Source organism: Mrakia frigida (genome assembly GCF_051309035.1).
Source record: "Mrakia frigida strain ATCC 22029 unplaced genomic scaffold BDY24scaffold_38, whole genome shotgun sequence".
In the NCBI taxonomy this organism is placed as follows: domain Eukaryota; kingdom Fungi; phylum Basidiomycota; class Tremellomycetes; order Cystofilobasidiales; family Mrakiaceae; genus Mrakia; species Mrakia frigida.
The window spans coordinates 124,627-143,367 of record NW_027481243.1 but is presented as its reverse complement, the minus strand read 5'-3'; the positions used below and the strand labels follow the sequence as shown (position 1 = coordinate 143,367).

Sequence of the window (18,741 nt, the reverse complement as noted above, 5' to 3'; positions counted from 1 at the left end):
GCCGCTTTCTTCTTCTTCTCCTGTGCAACTACGAAAAACATAGCTTCGAAAGGAGCAGGGCCTGAAGCGATGTTGCAGATCAAGATCAAAGGGAGAAGAAACAACAGTTACCCAAACGGGACGAGTCTCGACGTCAGGTCGACGCTCCCTCCTCCTCCTTCTTCTCTCCAACTCTCACCTTGAATCGACCCTCCCCCTCCCCCTTTTCTCTCCTTCACTTCGTGCCACCCTCTTCCTCGTCATGCATACTCGACGATCCACTCGTATCCCCCTCTCAGTTCTTCCACTTCATCCTGAGGATCGAGGCGGCAGTCTGGGCTCTCCCAAGGTCGACAGGACCTCTTCCTCGTCTTCTTCTTCCGCCATCAAGTTCTCTACAACGTGAGTTGACTCTCTTCCTGCTCTCTTCTCCTCTACTATATCGATCCTTACAAAGACTGACTCTGTTCTCTTCTGTTTCGTTGGATGGCTCGTTGCTTCTTCTCCTCCTTCTTCCCTTCCCTTCAGACGCTCCTCCCTTTCATTCCCCACCAACGCTGTCGCTTCCTCCTCTCGAGAACCCTCCCCAGCTCGAAGACTCTTTGCCGAACCCTCCTCCTCGTCCTCGTATGGATTTGGATCCCCTCGATCCCTGACTCCCAAGCTTGGAGACCTTCCCTCCACCGAGTGAGTCTAAATTACCCAACACCTCTGACCTCCTTCTCCCTTCGCCTCCTATTCCGTTTCCCTTTGTTCTTCTCTGAAACTGAGACCTTCTTATCTCTTTGGTTTCCTTCTTTCCTCCCACAGCCCACCTTCCCCTTTCCTCGTCACCTCCCAACGATCTCCTACACCGTACCCAGTTGGTTCTCCAAACGCTTTCGCCACCTCTTCTGCGTCCTCCCCTTCCCGAGTCTCCTCCTCCACTCCCACTCGAACGCCCTCTCGACGACTCAAGAACCTCCCTCCTCCTCCTCCTCTCCAACCCGACACTCCCTCCGCCTCCACCGGTCCAGGAACGGCAGGATGTGGTTTCGACATCTACCACGACGGCGCTTCTCCCGTCAACGGTGCTTCCTCATCCTCCTCCCTCCTCTTCGACGACAACGACCTCACCGTCGAAGCCTCCCCAGCTCCTTCCGACTCCAGCATCTTCAAGGACTACCAGCCCGACAAGGAAAACAAAGCACCCATCCTCATCCCGTCCATCCCTCTCTGTCCTTCGCCGCTCAAAAGGAGGAGGGATCTCGAGCTCGAACAGCAGGAGGAGGAGGAGGAGGAGGACGAACAGGAGAACGAGGACGAAGGACCCGTCGCGTCCACCTCTTCCTTGACCGGTACTCCTTCGAAGGGTTGGAAGGGCAAAGGGAGGGAGCTGAGCTTCGTACCTGAAGTGGAGGAGGAGGCGGAGGAGGAGCTGGTCTCGGTCGTGACGAGTGTCTCGAAGGGGAAGGGAAAGTCGAGAGCGACGACGAGGAGTGAAGGGAAGGGGAAGGGACGAGCCATCTTGGAGCTGGAGGCGGACGAGGGAGATCTGGTTGCCGACGAGGGACTCGAGTTGACTCCAGGAAGGAGGGTCCCTGTCGTTGCGGTGGAGAAGAAGAGGGTTGCTCCTGGGAGTCCTGGGAAGAAGAGGAGAGGAGAGTAGCTTTCCTCTCGCTTCGTCTCTCCTCTCCCTCCTTGCTTTCTTCTTGATTCCTTCTCTTGCTTTTTTTCTTTCCCTCGAACACTCTTGATATGCCTGTACCTCCTCCTGTTATTCCTTTCTTGTTTCTCTCTTGCTTGTTCTCTCTTCTTTCTTGCTCGTGCGTCGCGACACATCTGTCCGGCACGTCTCTGCCTTCTCGCGTCCCTTTCTACATCCTAGTCCACCCCACTCGCCTTGACTAGCTTTATCTCTCTCTCTCTCTCTTGCGTAACCTCTTGCTATACTGCTTCGTCGTCCGTCTCGCCCTTGTCTTGCTTGCTTTTCTCTTTGCTTTCTTTTCTCATGCGACTCCTTGCTCTCTCCTTCTTCTTTGACCGTTCTCGATACGATATGATACGACCCGCTCTTACTTCTACACTGGTTTTCGAGAGAGAAACAACTCGACCTCTTGCTATAGAAGGAAGGGACGAGGAGGGACAGAAGGTTGAGACGCGCGCTCGCAAGAGCTCGGACGCGCCGTCTTCTCCATTTCCTCAGAAACGAGAAAATTCCGAGCGAGGCCAAACGCCCATGAACTTGGTGGTAGGGACAGGTCATACCCTCGAGTCGAAAGTGGAACGCTGCCGAGGAGGAAGAGCTTCAGCTTTCCGCTCTTCATCTTCCTCCTCCCCAACGTCCATCATCGAGATCAACCCCTTCTCCCCTTCTCATCCTAAGCCTCCCTCTCGACTTCTGAAATCTCGAGACAACTAGTAGTGAGTTATCGTTCTTTGGATTTGCCATCTTCGAGCCTGTGGAGAGGCGGAGAGACTTTGGAGGTGGTGAGCTCGACGTCGAATGAAGTTGAGCTTCCTCCTCCTTCTGGGGGAGACTCGGGGCTCTTTGACGACTACACGACGTTGGGAGGGAGTAAATAGGGTTTCTGGGGATGAGGTTACTTCGGATTGGGCTTCTGGACCTGGAGGAGGGTGGTGAGACAGGGAGATGGAGAGGAGAGGAGTGAGGGAGGGGCGGAGGGAGGATCAAGCCTGCCTCAACGAGTCTCTTCTACTTTCTCTTTCGGCGACCATTCGACGAAGAATACGAAGCCCTTTTAGGCTGGAGGCAGGAAGAGACGTCTGAGGATTAGCTCTCATCAGCTCCCACTCCCTTCCTCCAAGGCGTCGGACTTCGAGCTGACCCCTTTCTCTCTCTCTTCACGATCCTCCAGAGAACCTGTTCGCCATGAAACTCGGAGCGTGCACCATCTCACTCGAAGTCGAAGGTCAACCTCTCGACGAACATCAGGTTGAGATAAAGGGGAACGAGATCTCCTGTTGGGTCGAGACTGTTTGAGCTGCGAAGGTTCGTCCGCTCTCTCGCTTTCCTTTTTTCGCCCTTTCACACGCTGAAGCTCTCCTTCTCTGCTCCTTTGCTCCTCTGTATCTAGGCTGCGCTCATCAAAGCTAAGAAGGATGCTCGAGCTGCGAAGGCTCTTCGAAGAGCTAGCAAGGTGAGTCTTCGTCCACGTCGTCGCGTCTCGTCTCGCCTTTCCTCTTCTCCTTCTGACGCTGCTGTTCGACCGATCCTATATAGCGGCACATGGAAAGTAGACAAGATCGCAGGAAGTCCTCTAGATAGCAAGATCCTCTAGATAGCAAGATCGTCGAGAATCACGCGTCTAGCCCAAGTCCCTCCCAATCCAACTTGTTCCTCCGCAACGGTCGAGTCTCCTGAGACTTGACGAAGTCGTCGAGGTTGACGAGAGGTACGACGGATGGTCTGTCAGAAGCAAGAGAGATGGAGATGTCAGTCAGCCTTGGTCGAAGACTTTAGTCGTGTCGAACGAGAGAAAGGACGACTCGTCCCCATCAAAAACACTCACCTCCCGTGAGCACACTGAAAAGGAAACACCGTCTCCGAAAGATCTTTGATGAGTTTCTCACACTGCTGAGGTTTGAGCGGGTCGTTGAACATGATCGCTCCTGTTCGAATCAGAACCAAGCTTGAGTCAGCTCCCCGTTTCTTTCCTCCTCCCTCGCCTCCTCGAACGCGTCTTGGAAGCTCACCTCGACACGCCTTCGAGTTCACCAGGTCTAGAATCTCCCTCGGACACCACCTCAAAGCTCCCAGCCACTCGAATCCCTCTCCCTCTCCCTCCACTCCCTTCCTCGTCCTCTTCCTCGACGCGTTCAAAACGCCTTCCAACTCCCCACTCTCCCCGACCAACCTCTCCAAGTAGCCCTTCACCAACTCCACCATCTCCCTTGGAGCTTCCCTTCCTATCCCACTCTCCACCTCTCCCTTCGTCTTCTTCCCCTCGAGACGTTCGGCAAGCAGAGCGGGAACGAAGTCGATGTGGATTTGGACGGGTGAGGTCGATGACTTCGGGTTCGAGTTGGCTCGATTGGTGGCAGGAAGACGAAGGTGGATCCCCCATTTCTTGAAGGCGAGAAGAAGAGAAGGATTGGAAAGTAGATGGGAGTGTTCGGTTGGTGTGAGGAGAAGGAGGAGCGAGGGAGTTGGATGGAGAGGGATCCCTCTGTCGTCGTCGTCGGAGGAGGAGAGGAATCCTTCGCCGAGCTGCTTCAGGAACCTCTCCACTCGTATCCGCTCGTCCGCCGCGTGTTGATCGATTAGGACCAACGTTCCTCCTCCTTCGGTACCCTTCTTCCTCTTCCGAGACGACGACTGGTCGGGAGGGAGGACGCAAGCGATGAACTTCCGATCGATTTGAGCGACAGCCCGAGCTGCTTTGAGGGAGGATTTGGTGAACTGGGAGGTCGAGGTAGGGTCAAGAGAGGAGTAGGAGTTGTTGGCGAAGTGGGTGGTGGCTGCTTTGAAGGCGGAGATGGGTTGTTGGAAAGGGTTGCGAGAAGACGAGGAAGCGAAGGGCTGTGTGTTGGCTGAGCTCTGGTTGTAGGATGTGGGAGTTTGTTGTTGAAGCGGAAGGGAGGGGATTGAGGGTTCGAGTCGAGAGGCGAAGGTCGCTAAGGGCGGAAAGGAAGAGCGAGTCAGCTTCAAACGACGCGTCGAGAGCGAAGGAGAGCAAAGGGCTCACGGTTCGTCCAGTCCTGTGACGTCAAGTTCAAGTAGAGAATGTCAAGTTTATTAGCTATCGAGCCTTGTCTGAAATATGCGGAAAGGAGAAGGCGGGGACGAACCTTCAGCGTGCTCTCCAACCAACTCGGAACTTCCTTTTTCTCCGTGCCACAACTTTCCCCTTCCCTCTTCAGCGACATCCTCTTCGTCCACCCTCCAGGTTCCTCCTCCTCCTCCTCAACATCCTCTACATCGTCCTCGTTCCTCCCACTCGTCCTCTTCGTCAAAGCAGGAAACGAGTGACCCGTCCTCGAATCGATCAAGAACACCTCCTTCGTCGAAGGATCTTGCCAGCGTTTGAGTTCGGCCTGTAAACCATTTCCAGCAAAAGGAGAAGACAAGTCAGTCTCGACGGCCGTAAGCGCTAGAAGCAGCACAACGAGCGACTTCAATCTCAAAGACGCGTTGAACTCACCTCCTCGCCCAAACTCGGATCCGCCACGAAAGCGGTGTCCTCTCGGACCTCCTCGACCCTCCTTGGCTTCTTCCGTAACGGACTTGGAGAAGGAGAGCCAGCGTCTCCATCTCGAAGACGAGACTGCTTCTTCGAGGTCGAGCCGGGAGGAGCGATGGAGAGACCGTGCTTGTTCAGGAACTGGTCGACAGCTGAGATAAGGAGGGTCGTTACTGCTGACCACTCCTGCAAAAGAGGAGTAAGATGAAGCGAGTGGGAAGGAGGGATACTGGGAGTCAGCAAGAAAAAGACCGTGAGGTGTGAGACGAAGGGAGGAGAACCGAACTGACTTCGAACTGGACCGCCGCCTTCGCAGGTTCAAGGTTCCGATCGAGTTTCTTCGGAGGTACAAGCAGGTTGAGGACGTAGATAGGTTTTCGATCGAGCTTCCGTGGGGAACGACGAGATCCTACGGAAAGAGGGCGAGTCAGCTTTCGGGACGACGCGTCGAGAAGAGGGGAGGAAGGGAGAAGAACGAACGAGATGGTGATCCTGGAGAAGCGTCGGTGAAAACCTGGGACATGAAAGAAGGTGTAGACAGCGTCAGAAAGAAGCCCCGAAAGACGAGCTCCGTGGTGGAACTGGAAATAAACAAAGGAGAGGGCGACGCGTCTAAACTCACAGCTCTTCCGAACCCACTCCTCTCAAACCTCGTCTCGATAGCCTTGTGAAGCTCACACCATGCCAAAGGATGTCGATTGACGTCTGTCGCAGAACGAGACCAAAAGGAACGAGAGGAAGGGCGCGTCAGTCGAGACGCGTGGGATTGTGGCCGAGAAAGGGGAACTGACAGAGATACTGGTAAGCCTGGACGAGCGAGAGCGATTTTAATCAGCTTCTAGATCCTAAAGGCTCGGAAAAGAGAAGAATCGAGACCAACCCACCCTCGAATGACCACCCTGAAGACTCACAAACCCCTCAACCTTCATGCCTTCCCCTTCACTCTTCCCTGCCTCCAAAACATCCAGCTCCGTCACAGAGTGGACCAGAGCTATCCCATGGATGTCTGAGAAGCGAGATAAGATGGACGAAGTCTGTCGGAAACGCGTGAACGCAGGATCGAATCAGTCGTCGGAGACGCTACGCGTGATGTTGAGAGCAACAAGAACGGACCTTCCCAACACCCCAGATCTTCCCTCCAGAAGGTTCTTTCTCCTTCTCTAGATCTATTAGAGTGAAAGCGACTTCGGGAAAGAGCATGGAAGCAGTTTCGAGGAGTTTCCGAGCGGTTTGGATGGTTGAGGAGGCGGAGGAGTGGGAGAGGCGACGGATGGGGAGCTGGCGTCGGAAAGGAGACGAGAAGGAAGATGTCAGCAATACTTTGCTGAGAGGCTGAAGAGGCTATCGATCGATCCAGCTCGGGTCGAAGGAGGCGAAGGAGGAACGAAAGGAACGAGCTCGACGCGGACTATCGCTGGACTCACGTTGAAAAAGAGATCTTTGACGACGACGGTAGTACCAGGCTTGAGTCGTTTGTACGTTCTAGATGGGCCCGAGGTAATGGGTTTGGATCCCTGTAGGACGAAGGAGAAACAGAGAGTTTGATCAGCGAGGAGGGGCGAAACGGGAGACTCGAGACGAGGAGAACGAGCTTGCCTTTATCGAGATAGACCACGAAGCAGGCGACTCCTTGGTCGACGAGGACACTTCAAGGTAGGCTACGGAAGCCAACGAGGCGAGGGCTAAGCGAGAAGAGTGGAAGAGGGGAGAGGTGAGCTCGAACTCGAGGGATTGGGGTGGAGCAGAAGAAGGGCAACGAAAGCAATCTTACCTTCTCCTCTGAATCCGAAAGTCGAGTGAAGAGCTAGCGAGGAGTGCGTAGATGTCTTGGAGGTGCCTGTGGATTGCGGAGAAGGTTTGAGGGCGGAGAAAGGGAGAACAGGACGGTGAGCTCGAGCTCAACATCCTCCTTCCTTCCCTCTTTCTCGATGTTAAACTGACCGTATCTCTCTCCACTCCCTATAGCCTCAACGGCTTCTCTTCTCATCCCAGTCCCATCATCCTCTACTCTCATTCCCCATCTTTCCAGATCCAGATAAACGGCGATGTGTCGAGCTTGAGCGTCGAGAGCGTTTTGAACGAGTTCGGTGAGAGCTTGAGGGAGGGAAGTGATGATCGTCGAAGACCGGAGAGTCGAGACCGTAGGTTGAGGGAGCGGAGCTATAGATGGGAGAAAAGAGCTCATCTCCAACTCTGAAAAGATGCTGATGGTGGTTTGAGGCGATCGGGTCTTGACGAGAGCTCTCGTCCCAAGGTGCCGTCTGCGCGGTGAGCTCGAGCTCGTTGTCCTGAGAGGAACGAGCTCATTTCCTGACCTTCAACCATCAGCCATGTCTCTTTCAAGTCATAGACCTTTACCGAGGAGGAAGAGCTCAGGGTTAGTAACTCTGTCGAATCATTGTCTACTTTGAGACGAGCCCCTAACCTGTCTCTCTCCCTCTGCTCCTCCGTCCCTTCCTTCTCCTTAGCGGCAACCTCCTTCAAGCGTTCTCCTCCAATAAAAGCCCAGGTCCTCCACCCGTCTCGTATCAATCACCACCTCCTTCCCTCTCTTCTCACTCTCGAACGACAACCTCGGCGTATCCTCACTCTCCCACGCCCGCTCGTTCCAACTCTGGCGGACCCGACCAAGACTCGGACACGCTCTCGCTCATGTCCCAATCCTCCCTTTCCTTGCCTCAACAAGCTCAACATCCACCACCACCACCACCACCACCAGGAGCAGGAGGAGCAGGTCTCAACGGTGCTACTCTCGATGCTGAACGGATGACTCAGGATTCATTCGCGAGGAGGTGCGAGTGGATCAGGTACCTTCAGGAAGCTCACGAAGGGTAGGTCCATTCTCTCCGCTGAGCTGCTTTCCTGAGCTTGATCGCATACTAAGCTATGATTTTTGGATGCTTTACAGGACGCTCTACTTCGCCGGAACGTTCTTGATCCAGGTCGAAGCTCTAGAGAGGTGTTTAGATCCGGCAAAGATGAAAGCAAGGTTCGTTTCGTTCAGCCTTCGTCCCTTCGCTCACCCTCCTTCCCTCCTGAAACATCATCTTCTTGTTCTCCTACCTCGCTCGAATAGAAATTCTAGACTGACCACATGCCCTTATACCTCTCTTTTCTCCGTCGTTGATGCAGAGCCAACTCCTACGCTCTCCTCGGCATGTCCATCTCGGCCCTCCTCGACATCCCGACAGCTCCAGACTTCCTCAAAGCGCTCATGAAGCTGCTCGACGAGTACGACGCTCTCGCTGGTGGAAGGGACGAGGTAGCTGGGAACGGAGGCGGTGGGGCTGTTAAGATGGTGGGTTGAACTCGTTTCTGAAGAAATGAGAGCGTTCTCGAGCTTTCTTCGCTCGAGCTTCGCGTCGTTCCTCCCTTCCCTGCCCTCTCTCTTCGCTTTCCCCTCGGTTTCTTCGCTCGAAGCAAAACTCTGGATGGAAGTGCTAACTTATAGCTTTTGGTTTCCGACTTGCCTTGCCACCTGCAGAAAAACATGTTCAAGGGAGCTGGAAAGAACGGGAAACGACCTTCAGGCTCGGCAGGAATGGAGTTCGCCACAGGTCTCGGAGGATCCGGAGAGTCTGGAGAATCTTCGTATCTCATCGCTCCAAATCAAGTCAGTATCAAAAGCTCTTCCGTCTCCTTGCCTCAAGACTCGCTCGTCCCTCGTTCCATCCAGTCCAAAAACGAGACGCGTCTGACTCTTCTCCCCTCCCTCCCCTCCCTTCTTCCTCACGCACGCAGCCCTTCGCGCTCCACTACTTCCAAGTCCTCCCCACCTTCTTCGACATCCTCATGGAAGTCTACATCAAACTCCACCTCTTCCTCTGGGGGACCTACCCTCTCCGATCCTGCGCTTCCAAATCCAAACTCGACGCTCTCCCTCTCCCTCTCTCCCAACAACTCCTCCACCGAGACGCCGAGCTCAAAGCCTCCATGGAACGGATGTGGGAAGCGGAGGAGGACGTAGCTGCTGCTGAACGAGGAGAGGACCCGACGAGCTCGTTGGCTGGGGAGGAAGAGGAGAGGAAGAAGAGAGCGTTCGAGAGGAGGAGGGAAGGCCCAGGTGGGGTGGGATCGAAGGGGATGGTGCCGCCGACGCCTTGCGAGGTCTCGCCGCCGAACGTACCGAATGCGTTTGGGCCTGGAGGGAGGGTGGTGGGAGGTGGGTCGGCGGGGTCGTCGTTGCCTGGCCTGTCGAGCGCGTCGAACGAGAGACTGCCGTCGGGTTTGCCTTCGAGTTCGTTGGGCGGTCCGCCGCCGCCGATGCCTTCGATGGGGGGGAGGATGGGAGGAGAGGGTGAGAAGGAGAAGGTTGGTGGTGGTGTTGGTGGAGGAGAGTACTCACCTGTGCTGGGAGAGTTGGTCCAGAAGATCGATGCGAGGTTCAAGGTGAGTCTCTTTTCGGACGCGTCTTTCTTCGTCCTCTTCTCTTTCCCGCCCTCCTTCTCACTCGCCCGACTGACCCCCTTCTCCTCTCTCTCTCTCTCTCTCTCTTTTTTTCTCCGCAGAAAATCTTCACCCGGCTCGAAACCGAACTCGAATCGATCCACAAACGACTCGTCCGCGAAGAACTCTCCACGCTCGAAACCTTGCTCACCTCGCTCTCCGCTCAACCGGACCTGTTCATGCCGTCCTCGGGGAAACTCGGTCTGATCCCGACGGGTCAGTGGTTCCTCGAGACGGACAGCTGTTTCGGGATGGGCTTCGGGGAGAGAGCGAGGTTGGAGAGGGAACGTCGGGAGGAGGAGGAGTGGGGACTGCTGCAGGTTGATGGGGGAGCGGCGAAGGGGTCCATGGGGTGGGAGGAGGGGAAGGGTGCTGGTGGGGAGGAGACGGGAGGGGGTGGGGTGGAGAGAGGCCAGCCGGTGGGTTGGGACGAGGAGGAGGGGGATTCGTTGAGTTTCGACAAGGCTGTTTTCGCTTGATACCCTTTGCTTTGCTTTTTCACGATTCTCTTCATCTATCTACGGATGGCTGTGTAGTGTACTTTTGGTCTTAAACGATGTGTATGTTGTACGAGGGACGCACGCTCTTTCTCTCTCTTCCTTTCTCTCCTCTCGTCTCGTTCGAACTCGAAAGAACTGCGACGACGCGTCTCCTCCGCTCTTTTCCTCTTCTTCTCGAACTCGACTCCTTTCCCGAGATATCTGCCAAGTCCCAAAAGAACAAACAACTTTGTGTTTTTGTCATTTGGCGTCGAATACAAAAGAGGGAGAAGCGAACAGGTTGAGGAAAGAAACCAAAAAAAGCTAGATAGAGAGGAAGGGATTTTGTTTTGAAACGGGTAACTTGTAGATAGAGCGAGAGTTCGTGAAACAAAGGAAAGAAAAGAAACAAGAAAGAGCTAGCTACGCCAAAGTATAAGGAAAAAAAGAGGAGCGGGGAGAGAGAGAGAGATAGATCGTTCAGCGGTCTTTTTCTTGGTAAGATAGAGAGCTTTGCGAGGAGGAGAGACAGCGGGAGGAGGAGGGGACGTAAAAAAAAAACAAGAACAAGAGAACTATGTGCAGTGCTTTGTGTGGAAAGAGAGAGAGCTAGACTAGCGATGCGGAGCCGACAGCGAGTTTTCAAGCAAAAACAGCGGGAGACAGACAGCAAAGAGAAAAAAAAAAAAAACTCGAACCAAAGAACGAAACGAAGAGAAGGCCCGGCCAAAGAAAGAGGAGGCGAGAGAGAGAGGGCAGGGCGTAAGGCCCGAGAGAGAGAGAAAGAGAAATGCTAAGCAAGGAGTTTGTAGACTGAAAGCGAATCTGAAAACCGAAAAAAACGAGACGCGTCGAACGAAGAGGAAGAGAAGAGAAAGAGTCAGCCGTTCGTTTCGTCGTCGTTGCTCGATGAAAAAGGACGCAAAAGACTCACAAATGAAAAGCGAAAGCAACCTCAAAACAGAAAAAAAACAACGAAACAAGCACCGCCAAACCGTCTACTCTCTCTCCCTCCAACAATCAAGCAGAAACCAACCCCTCCTCCATCTCGACCTGCATCGGTTCTCCCTCCCCTCCTCCTCCCGCTCCCGCTCCCGTCGACTCCCACCTGAACGACGAGCCCGCACTCCTCGCACTCCCGTTCCTCTTCATCGCCATCCCTCCACCACCAACCCCACTCGTCGTCGCAGCAGCCACGAGTCCTCCTCCAGGGAAGATGGGACTCAACGGTCCGTTCACGAGGTACTCCAACCCGTCGTTCATCGCCTTCTCCGCCAGGGATCCGTTGAGGAAAGGTCGGACGGGGAGACGAGCCTGAGCTGCTGCTGCGAACGCTTGGTGAGGGGAGGAGAAGCCTAGCGAGTTGGGAGGAGGTGGAGGGAGAGCTTGTTGGCGAGAGAGGGAGGGTTGGAGGTTGGCCAGTCCGAGGAGGAGTCCTTTCGAGGACGAGGACGAGGACGAGTGGCCGAGGTTGAAGTTGGATTCCGAGGCGGAAGGAGTAGGGAGACCGAGTCCGTTCGAGGGATCCTGGTGGTGGTTGAAGCTGCTGGTGAGCGGGGAGGGGAGTCCAGAGACGGGAGAGAAGGACGAAAGGGAGGAGGTTGAAGACGACGAGGAGGAAGTTGGGGAGGCGAAGGATCGATGAGGCTGATGAGGAGCTGCTGCTGCTGGTCCTCCTCCAAGCATGGGTGAAGAGAAGGACGACTCCTGAACCGCACTGGCGTGGAACTTGCGACCTGTCGGCATCGGCATGTTCTTGAAGAAGGGTCCTCCCCATCCTGCGAGCGTCGGGAGCGGAGGAACGTCCTCCATCGTGTCGAGCATCGGATCCGAATCGATAGCGAACGACGTATCCAAGAACGAGAACTCCTCCTCGAGCGACCAGGTGTGCGATCCCGTCCCCGAGTACTGCTGCTGTTGGTTCTGCTGCTGCTGCTGATGTTGCTCGGCTCGTTTGCTCCAAGACGGTTGACGCTGCATCTGGACCTGAAGCTGCTGCTGCGACGGCGGGTCGACGAACTCGTAGTCCTCGTCCTCCGATTCCCATCCGGTGAGTCGGTTCGAGGTCGAGAAGGAGAGAGGAGGTTGAGCGAGGGACGAGGTCATCATGAGGTGGGCGGACGACCGAGCGGGGACCGACGACGACGTGAGAGCTCGTTGGTGAGGGAAGCCGTGTCCTGGAGCGTCGAGGCAACGGTCGCAGACTGGATCTTCCGACAGAGGAACCGACGACGACCGAAGAGGGAGGAGGACGGCGCATTTCGAGCAGGGGAGGCAAACCGTCGAGGGAGGTCTCGAGGAAAGCATGATGGTAGGGATGGAGATTGGGGAGGAGGTAGAAGGTGCTGAGGAAGAGAGGGAAGCGAGGTAGCTTGCTGAGGAAGTGTTGACCGTCAACGGTCGTTGAGGTTGCTGCTGGTGGTGATGTTGCTGTTGAAGTTCGAACCTCGCCTTCTTCTTGTTCGCCGCCGGGGCTTTCGTGACGGCGTGGTTCGGGTTCGTGTGCTGATGAGGGTATCCTAGACTCGATCCTCCCGAGATGGAATGTCTCTTCTGTCCCTTCCTAGCTCGAACGTAGGCTCCCAACTCGTCCGTCCCAACCGACGTTCCAGGACGTGATCCTCCTCCCATCGTCACGTCGTCGAGCTTGCCTAGCGAGGCCGACATCGAAGGAGGTGGAGAGTCTGCTCCTACGGGTTGGAACTGAGGAGAGGGGAATCCATCCTGGGCTGAGAAGGTAGGCGAGGGTAGGGACGTGGACGAGGTTGAAATGGAGGCTGATCGAGAGGGACGTGTTTGGAGGGAGAGAGCGTGAGGGGTAGGGAGGGCTGTGGTCGAAGAGGAGGTCGTTGCCGTTCCGTTTCCTGCGAGAGATCCGACGGAGGAAGAGATGGAAGAGGATCCTGAGCGATGTCGAGAAGATTTGGATTCCTTGGGTCGTGAGGGTCCCTCCTTAGGCTGTCAAACGATCGAGAAAGAGGAAGGGGAGGAAGGTCAGCTTTCCGAGCCACTCCTCGGACGAGTTTCCTCGATTCCTAATGTTCCCCTCTTCTCCCTTGCCCTGCTTCCCAGCAACCCAACCGACCCAACCATCAAACCGAAAAGTTTCCTCTCGTGACCGACCCGAAACGTTCCCAACTTCGGCAGGTTCGTTCGCCCTTTTCCCTCGTTCGTTCCCAACCTTGCCATCGGTAAAACTCATCGCCCTCCGCCTTCCCAAACGTGAAGGGAAGGGAGGCGAGCGTGAAAGAAACCCCAACGCCGAGGGAAAAGGAAGGACGAAAAAAAAAGGAAAAGAGAGAGAGAGAGAGAGAGCCAACGAGAGAAGCGAGAGGAACTGACCTCGTCCGAAGCAGCAGCCGCTCCTCCTCCTCCTCCTCCCTTCTTGGAGTCTGCCTTCTTTCGACTTCCGAGGACCGAGAGAGGTCTCATCCTTCCGTGAGTTTGAACGTAGAGACCGCATGCGTTGCTGTAACGAAAGGGAAAAGAAAGCGAAGAAGCGAACGAGAACGGCGAAAAAGTCAGCCCAGGTGACTTTGGGCAGTCGATCCCTCTCGTCGAGCCCTTCCGCGGCGGCGCAACTTGAAGGATGCTCTTTTTCTGTGGAGCGTAGGAAGGCGAAAGAGAGAGAGAGAGAGAGGAACGTACCATAGCTTCTCCTTGTTGGATCCTGTCCTCCAGAGACTGTAGACGCAAAGAGCGAGTAGAGAGGAGGGAAGCAAGAAGAAGGGTAAGCTCTGGGCGGTTGAGGAGGGAGCTGTCTCGGGGTTGAAAGGGAAGAAAGCCTCTCTCTCTCTCTCTTCCTCTTCTTTGGGAAAAAGTGATAGGAGAAGAAACTCACCTCGTCTGCGTCTAGAGGAGAAGGTGAAGATTTTCCAAGAGAGAGAACGAAGGTCAGCACGTTGTGTTTTTGGGGATGACGATCCAAGCGAGAGAGAGAGCAGTCGGTTCTTCCCAAAGACGCTGGAGACGTCGAGCTCATGGGCCTCTCTTTCCCTCCTCCTCCCTTCGCAAACCAAAGGAAGAAGAGACAACTTACCTCGTCTATCCCACAGTGAGCACAGTTCCCAGGAGCGAGTTCTTTTTGGAACAACGAAAGAAGCGAAAGAAAGAAAGGAAGAGAGGGCCGCCGAGGTCAAGGGAACTGCTCCAGCAACAGAAGGGACCGACCGAACTCACTTCTCTTCTGGACCGGCATCGTCCTCTTCTTGCTCGGCTGGTCCGCCGTCGTTGTCGTCGTAGTAGTAGTAGAGGATCGAATCGTGAAGAAGGATTGTCTCTTTTTTTTCCCAGACCGGAAAAAAAGAGGGGTAAAGGGACCAGGGAACGGTTGGAGGAGGAGAGCCGAAAGGTGGAAGGAGAGAGAGGGAGGTCGTAGGGTTTCGTGTCTTTCGCTGAAAACTTGACTTGCAAGCAAGTAGTTGTTCTTTTTGGAAGCCTTTTTAGGGGAGGGAAGGAGGGGTATGGGGTGAAGAGGAAGAGGAAGAAGAGGAAGGAGAGAGGAGAAGGAGAAGGAGGGCGTTGAGAGGAGAGGAATCGAGACGTTGTTGAACAGGGAGTCAAGAGGAAACGCGGGGCCAGAAACCTTCAATTTCTAGAACGCCTTCAAAGAGTAGTAGAAAAGATTGTGTTTGATGATCAACAAAAGAGAGATTAGAACTGAAGCTTGTCGATTTCGAGACAGCCTTCCTTGCCAACCTTCAAGCTTCAACGTTCAACGTCCCCCGTTCCCGTGCTACCAGAGTTTCAGCTGAGCTCTCGGATGGAAAAAAAGAAGGTCCTCGGATGCTGTTCAGTCGGGAGCTTCACTCTCGTTCCTTTCTCTCTTTGGGCCGACGACGCTGCGAGCGTGAATTTGGTTACAAACGAGAGGCGAAGCGATCAATCAAGATAAAAAGGACGAGAGAGGCAGCACGTAAGGGAAGGGCAGGCGGTTGGTGGACGAGTGGGGAGTACGAGATGGAGGGGAGGGTGGTTGGTGGTGGTAAGAAACTTGATACAAGAAGACTAAAAGGGTAAACAACAGCGAAGAGGAGCGAGAAGGAGAGAAGGAAAGGGAAGTCGAACGAGACGAGAAGAAGCGACGGATCGTCACCTCGCAACGAAAGTAAAAAGAAGATCAAAAAGACGAAGGAGGGGGGAGCACTAGATACGTAGAAGAAACTAGGAGGCAAGGGAGGGAGAAGAATAAAAGGTGGCAGCCGAAAGAAAGGGCGGGAGTCGAGAGAAAGGAAAGAACGAACGAAAAAAAAAAAAAAGGGACGTGGCGAATCGTTAAAACGGGACGAGGCAGGGACAAGAATGTAAGACGAAAAGGTAAGAGAACGGTCGATGAGAAGGAGAACGGAGAAGGAGCAGGTAGATGTCCGTAGGGCGAAGGGTGGGGAGATGGAGTGGCTGTTCGTACGATCCTGGGGGGGAGGGAGTCGAGGGAGCGGAGGAGGAGCCTCGACGCGACGAGAGACGAACCGACGACGATGTTGATTGGAAAGGGAGACGACTGGTGTACACTTGACGATGCCGGTGAGAGGAGAGGTAGATCCGATGAAGAGAGAGAGAGGGTCCGATGCTGAGAGAGGGGGTATCCTGGGTCGAGACTTGAGATGCGAGGTGCGAACTCGTGATTCCGCGTCGAAGCTGTTCCTTCCTTCTCCCTCCTCAAACGACCGCCATCGTCGCGTCCCCATCAACCTCGACCTCCTCCTTCTTATCCTCGACAGCAGGAGGAACGATGACTCCTCCTCCTCCGAAGACGTCTCCTCCTTCGAGATCGTCGTCGCCCATGGGCGTCCTCTCGCCGGAGGGAACGCTCTCGACTCCCAACCCACTCTTGGGAAGAGGAGGTCCAGCCGACGACGAGAACCTCAACGGAGATCCCGCTCGTGCGATCTTGCCGACCGAGACTGCTGAGGCGACTCCGGTACCGTGGTGGATCGGACTGGGATGGCTGACGGGGATGGGAGCCGAGGGAACGGGAGAGTGGATCTGCATCGACGGGGACGACGAGGACGAGGGAGACGACGACCTCATTCGCTTGAGAGGGAATCCTTCGGCGGTGGTGGAGGTAGGGATCGAGTGGGGACGTTCGGGAGAGAGCTGTCCTGGGTAGGTGATCTGAGGGTTGGGGATGAAGGAGTCGGGCATGTGAGGAGAGGTCGATCCTCCGAAGAGAGCGTCCTGAGGAGAGGTAGGAGCCGACGACGAAGGGAGGGAGACCGTTCGGTTGGAGGGAGAGGCGATCTGAGAGAAGAAGGAGGAGGGAAAGAAGAGAGTCAGCAAGAGCAAGATCGAGAAGGTCTCGAACGGAGGAACGCGTCGAAAACTCAAGAACTCACCTGACCAGCGTTTCGTCGCGAACCAGATGCAATCCTCATCCCATCCACGTTCAGCCCTGAAGGCGACGATCCTCGACTCTTGCTCCCACCCTTCTTCTCCGCCGCAACCTGAGCAGCAACCTGTCGAACGTTGAAAAGAGGTCCGTAGTATCTCCCTCGCTTCCCGTTCCCGTTCTCCGAGTCCGAGAAGTCTCCTCCTGAGGTTCCGAAGGTATCGTCGACGGTACTTGTAGGCGAGAACGAGTTCGACATGGCGTCCTCGGGAGTGAGAAGGTTCATCCTCGGAGTGTACGACGGCGCCGACGCGGTCCTCATCATCGACGTTCCATGGTCTCCGACTCCTCCAGCGACCGACGATCCAGGTCCCAATCCGATCTTGCTCCAGAAGTCGAGTCGAATCGTCTTCTCCGGGACTCTGTACCAGTTCCCTTGCGAGAGAACGTCCGTTGCTGGCTCCCTCTGGATCACGACGTCCTCGGCTGCTCTGAGCTTCTCGACGTCCGACATGGTTGCTGGAGCGGGTGCTTTATCGGCTCGGAAGATGTCGATGGAAGGAGAGTGGAACCTCGACTTGTGCTTGGAGGGAGGAGCCGATCTTGGTCGAGGAGGAGCTCGAGGGAGTCGGATTCGAGAGTGGCTTCGAGAGGTCGAGGCTCCATCCGTATCCGACGCTTCGGCGCTGACGTGAGGTCGTCGAGGTTGTCTCTGTCGAGGTCTACCTGGGACGGAGGCGACCGCGACGGGGATGGCGTGAGGCATGGGTGGAGATGGTTCGAGGGAGTCGGAGGAGGTGGACGAGGAGGAGGAGTCGGGAGCGGAGATCTGAGGGAGCGGGGAGGGTGCGAATTTGGGAGAGGTTCGAGGAGTTCTGGATGGCGTAGATTCTCGGGACATCTGTGAATAGATGGGAAAGGGAAGAGGAGGGAGATGAGCACGAGTTCAGGAGGAAGGTTCAGAAAGAGTTTGTGAGATGAAGACTCACGCCTCCTTCCTTTGCCTTCCCTTTCCTCTGGTTGAAGTGAGTCGTAGGCCTAGGAGTTCCATGGGTTTGAACGTAGAGACCACATCTGTGGACCAGAAGGGTATAGAGACGAAGGAAGGAGAAGGAAGAATGATCAGTTCGAACGTTCCTTTCCCATCTCCTCCCCTCCTCGCAGATCTCTCCTTCGCCAATCCAATCTCAAGACGAGAAACGAGATGGGAACTCACGCGTTGCTGAAGAAGGTGGTAAGAAGAAGAGAAGAAAGAGCGAAAGTCAGTTTCTCAGGCAACGAGAAGAAGAAACTCCTCATAGAACTCTGAAAGAGGAAGGAGAGGGAGGAGATGGAAGATGGCAAGCTCACCAGAGTCTCTCTCGATCAATCCCAGTCCTCCAGAGCGAAGTCTTGGTCTGAAACGACGAGCAAAAAGCAGAGCGTTCGAATCAGCTGAAGCTCTTCTCTCTTGCCAAGCAAGAAAAGAGATCTTACCTCGTCTACACCACAGTTGGCTGATGGCGCAGTAGGCAAGCAAGAGGTCAGCCCAAGGTCTTCATCTCCTCGAGTTTCTTCCTTCGTTTGAAGGACTTACCACAGATGCCGTGAGCCAATTTTCTGTGAGAGGAAGATTAAGAAGAAGGTCAGCTTCAGAATGTTGTCGCTGATGGAGCAGAGAACGGAGGGGAGGGGTAGAGATGGTGGAATGTGGGTGTGTGGCGAGCGAGAAGGAAGGAGCTTTGGAGAACTGACCTCTTCATCTCTCCTTTGGAGTTGACGGTAGTCGTTCGAGGAATCGTGAAAGAATGTGGGTGGGGGTAAGGGAGGGAGAGAGGGGGACAGGGGTAGCGTGAGCTCTTAGAGGAGCAGGAGGGAGGGAGAGAGAGGGGCGGAGGAGGAGGAGAGAGGCGAAAGAGGTGTGGGAGTCAGCGGTTGAGGTTCACGACCTTCTTCCTTCCTTCCTCTCAAAACATATAAACTCACATTTCAACAAGTCGAATCGACGAGAAGAGTGAGAAACGAGAAGGTCCAAAGACGAAGACCGATGGATGGATGGATGGATGGCGGAGGGAGAGCGATGAAGATTTGAGGAGGAGGGATGAGAGGGCGAGAGGTTTGGGTTGGGAGAGAGAAGGAAAGGCGGTTTAGAACCTCTGCTTTGAGAGTACGAAGAGGTTGGGAAGAAGGCGATGGAGGGGGAGAAGAGAAGGGGACAGGTGTGGATGGATTCCAAGATTTCAAGTGGTGATGGTTGAAGAACGAACCAAAAGGGATGGAATGGAGGAGGTAGGGTCATCTCCAGGGCGGGGTTTGACCTGCGCCGTTTCTTACTTCTTCACCTTCC

General features: G+C 55.0%; 5 protein-coding genes across 5 annotated transcripts; 2 read left to right on the top strand and 3 right to left on the bottom strand.

Moving 5' to 3' along the window:
* Positions 1 to 98: 98 nt before the first annotated feature.
* Positions 99 to 2,042, top strand: BDY24DRAFT_401508 (uncharacterized protein). Its single transcript, XM_076642101.1, has 3 exons — positions 99 to 381; positions 508 to 666; positions 790 to 2,042. Exons 1-3 carry the CDS (start codon positions 242 to 244, stop codon positions 1,625 to 1,627), a joined length of 1,137 nt encoding a protein of 378 aa, XP_076493084.1. The 5' UTR covers positions 99 to 241; the 3' UTR covers positions 1,628 to 2,042.
* Positions 2,043 to 3,104: 1,062 nt separating this feature from the next.
* Positions 3,105 to 7,479, bottom strand: MLH3 (mismatch repair protein MLH3). Its single transcript, XM_076637784.1, has 16 exons — positions 7,104 to 7,479; positions 6,934 to 6,999; positions 6,759 to 6,844; positions 6,587 to 6,676; positions 6,276 to 6,440; positions 6,047 to 6,196; positions 5,954 to 5,969; positions 5,785 to 5,867; positions 5,643 to 5,676; positions 5,453 to 5,571; positions 5,124 to 5,348; positions 4,771 to 5,016; positions 4,668 to 4,680; positions 3,676 to 4,596; positions 3,492 to 3,591; positions 3,105 to 3,388 (listed from the first exon to the last, which is right to left on the bottom strand). The coding sequence occupies exons 1-16, from the start codon at positions 7,345 to 7,347 to the stop codon at positions 3,280 to 3,282; spliced, it is 2,667 nt and encodes an 888-aa protein (XP_076493083.1). The 5' UTR covers positions 7,348 to 7,479; the 3' UTR covers positions 3,105 to 3,279.
* Position 7,480: 1 nt separating this feature from the next.
* Positions 7,481 to 10,247, top strand: BDY24DRAFT_444471 (uncharacterized protein). Its single transcript, XM_076644851.1, has 7 exons — positions 7,481 to 7,539; positions 7,631 to 7,993; positions 8,071 to 8,151; positions 8,295 to 8,460; positions 8,647 to 8,775; positions 8,904 to 9,551; positions 9,671 to 10,247. The coding sequence occupies exons 1-7, from the start codon at positions 7,493 to 7,495 to the stop codon at positions 10,085 to 10,087; spliced, it is 1,851 nt and encodes a 616-aa protein (XP_076493082.1). The 5' UTR covers positions 7,481 to 7,492; the 3' UTR covers positions 10,088 to 10,247.
* Positions 10,248 to 11,098: 851 nt separating this feature from the next.
* On the bottom strand, positions 11,099 to 14,582 carry BDY24DRAFT_401490 (GATA-type transcription factor). Its single transcript, XM_076642100.1, has 6 exons — positions 14,267 to 14,582; positions 14,127 to 14,167; positions 13,929 to 13,939; positions 13,736 to 13,771; positions 13,430 to 13,556; positions 11,099 to 13,045 (listed from the first exon to the last, which is right to left on the bottom strand). The coding sequence occupies exons 1-6, from the start codon at positions 14,283 to 14,285 to the stop codon at positions 11,108 to 11,110; spliced, it is 2,172 nt and encodes a 723-aa protein (XP_076493081.1). The 5' UTR covers positions 14,286 to 14,582; the 3' UTR covers positions 11,099 to 11,107.
* A 1,510-nt stretch (positions 14,583 to 16,092) lies between these two features.
* Positions 16,093 to 18,654, bottom strand: BDY24DRAFT_192926 (GATA-type transcription factor). Its single transcript, XM_076636410.1, has 8 exons — positions 18,381 to 18,654; positions 18,150 to 18,253; positions 17,992 to 18,014; positions 17,892 to 17,911; positions 17,766 to 17,812; positions 17,632 to 17,637; positions 17,405 to 17,489; positions 16,093 to 17,316 (listed from the first exon to the last, which is right to left on the bottom strand). Exons 2-8 carry the CDS (start codon positions 18,155 to 18,157, stop codon positions 16,411 to 16,413), a joined length of 1,095 nt encoding a protein of 364 aa, XP_076493080.1. The 5' UTR covers positions 18,158 to 18,253; positions 18,381 to 18,654; the 3' UTR covers positions 16,093 to 16,410.
* Between the last annotated feature and the right edge of the window lie 87 nt (positions 18,655 to 18,741).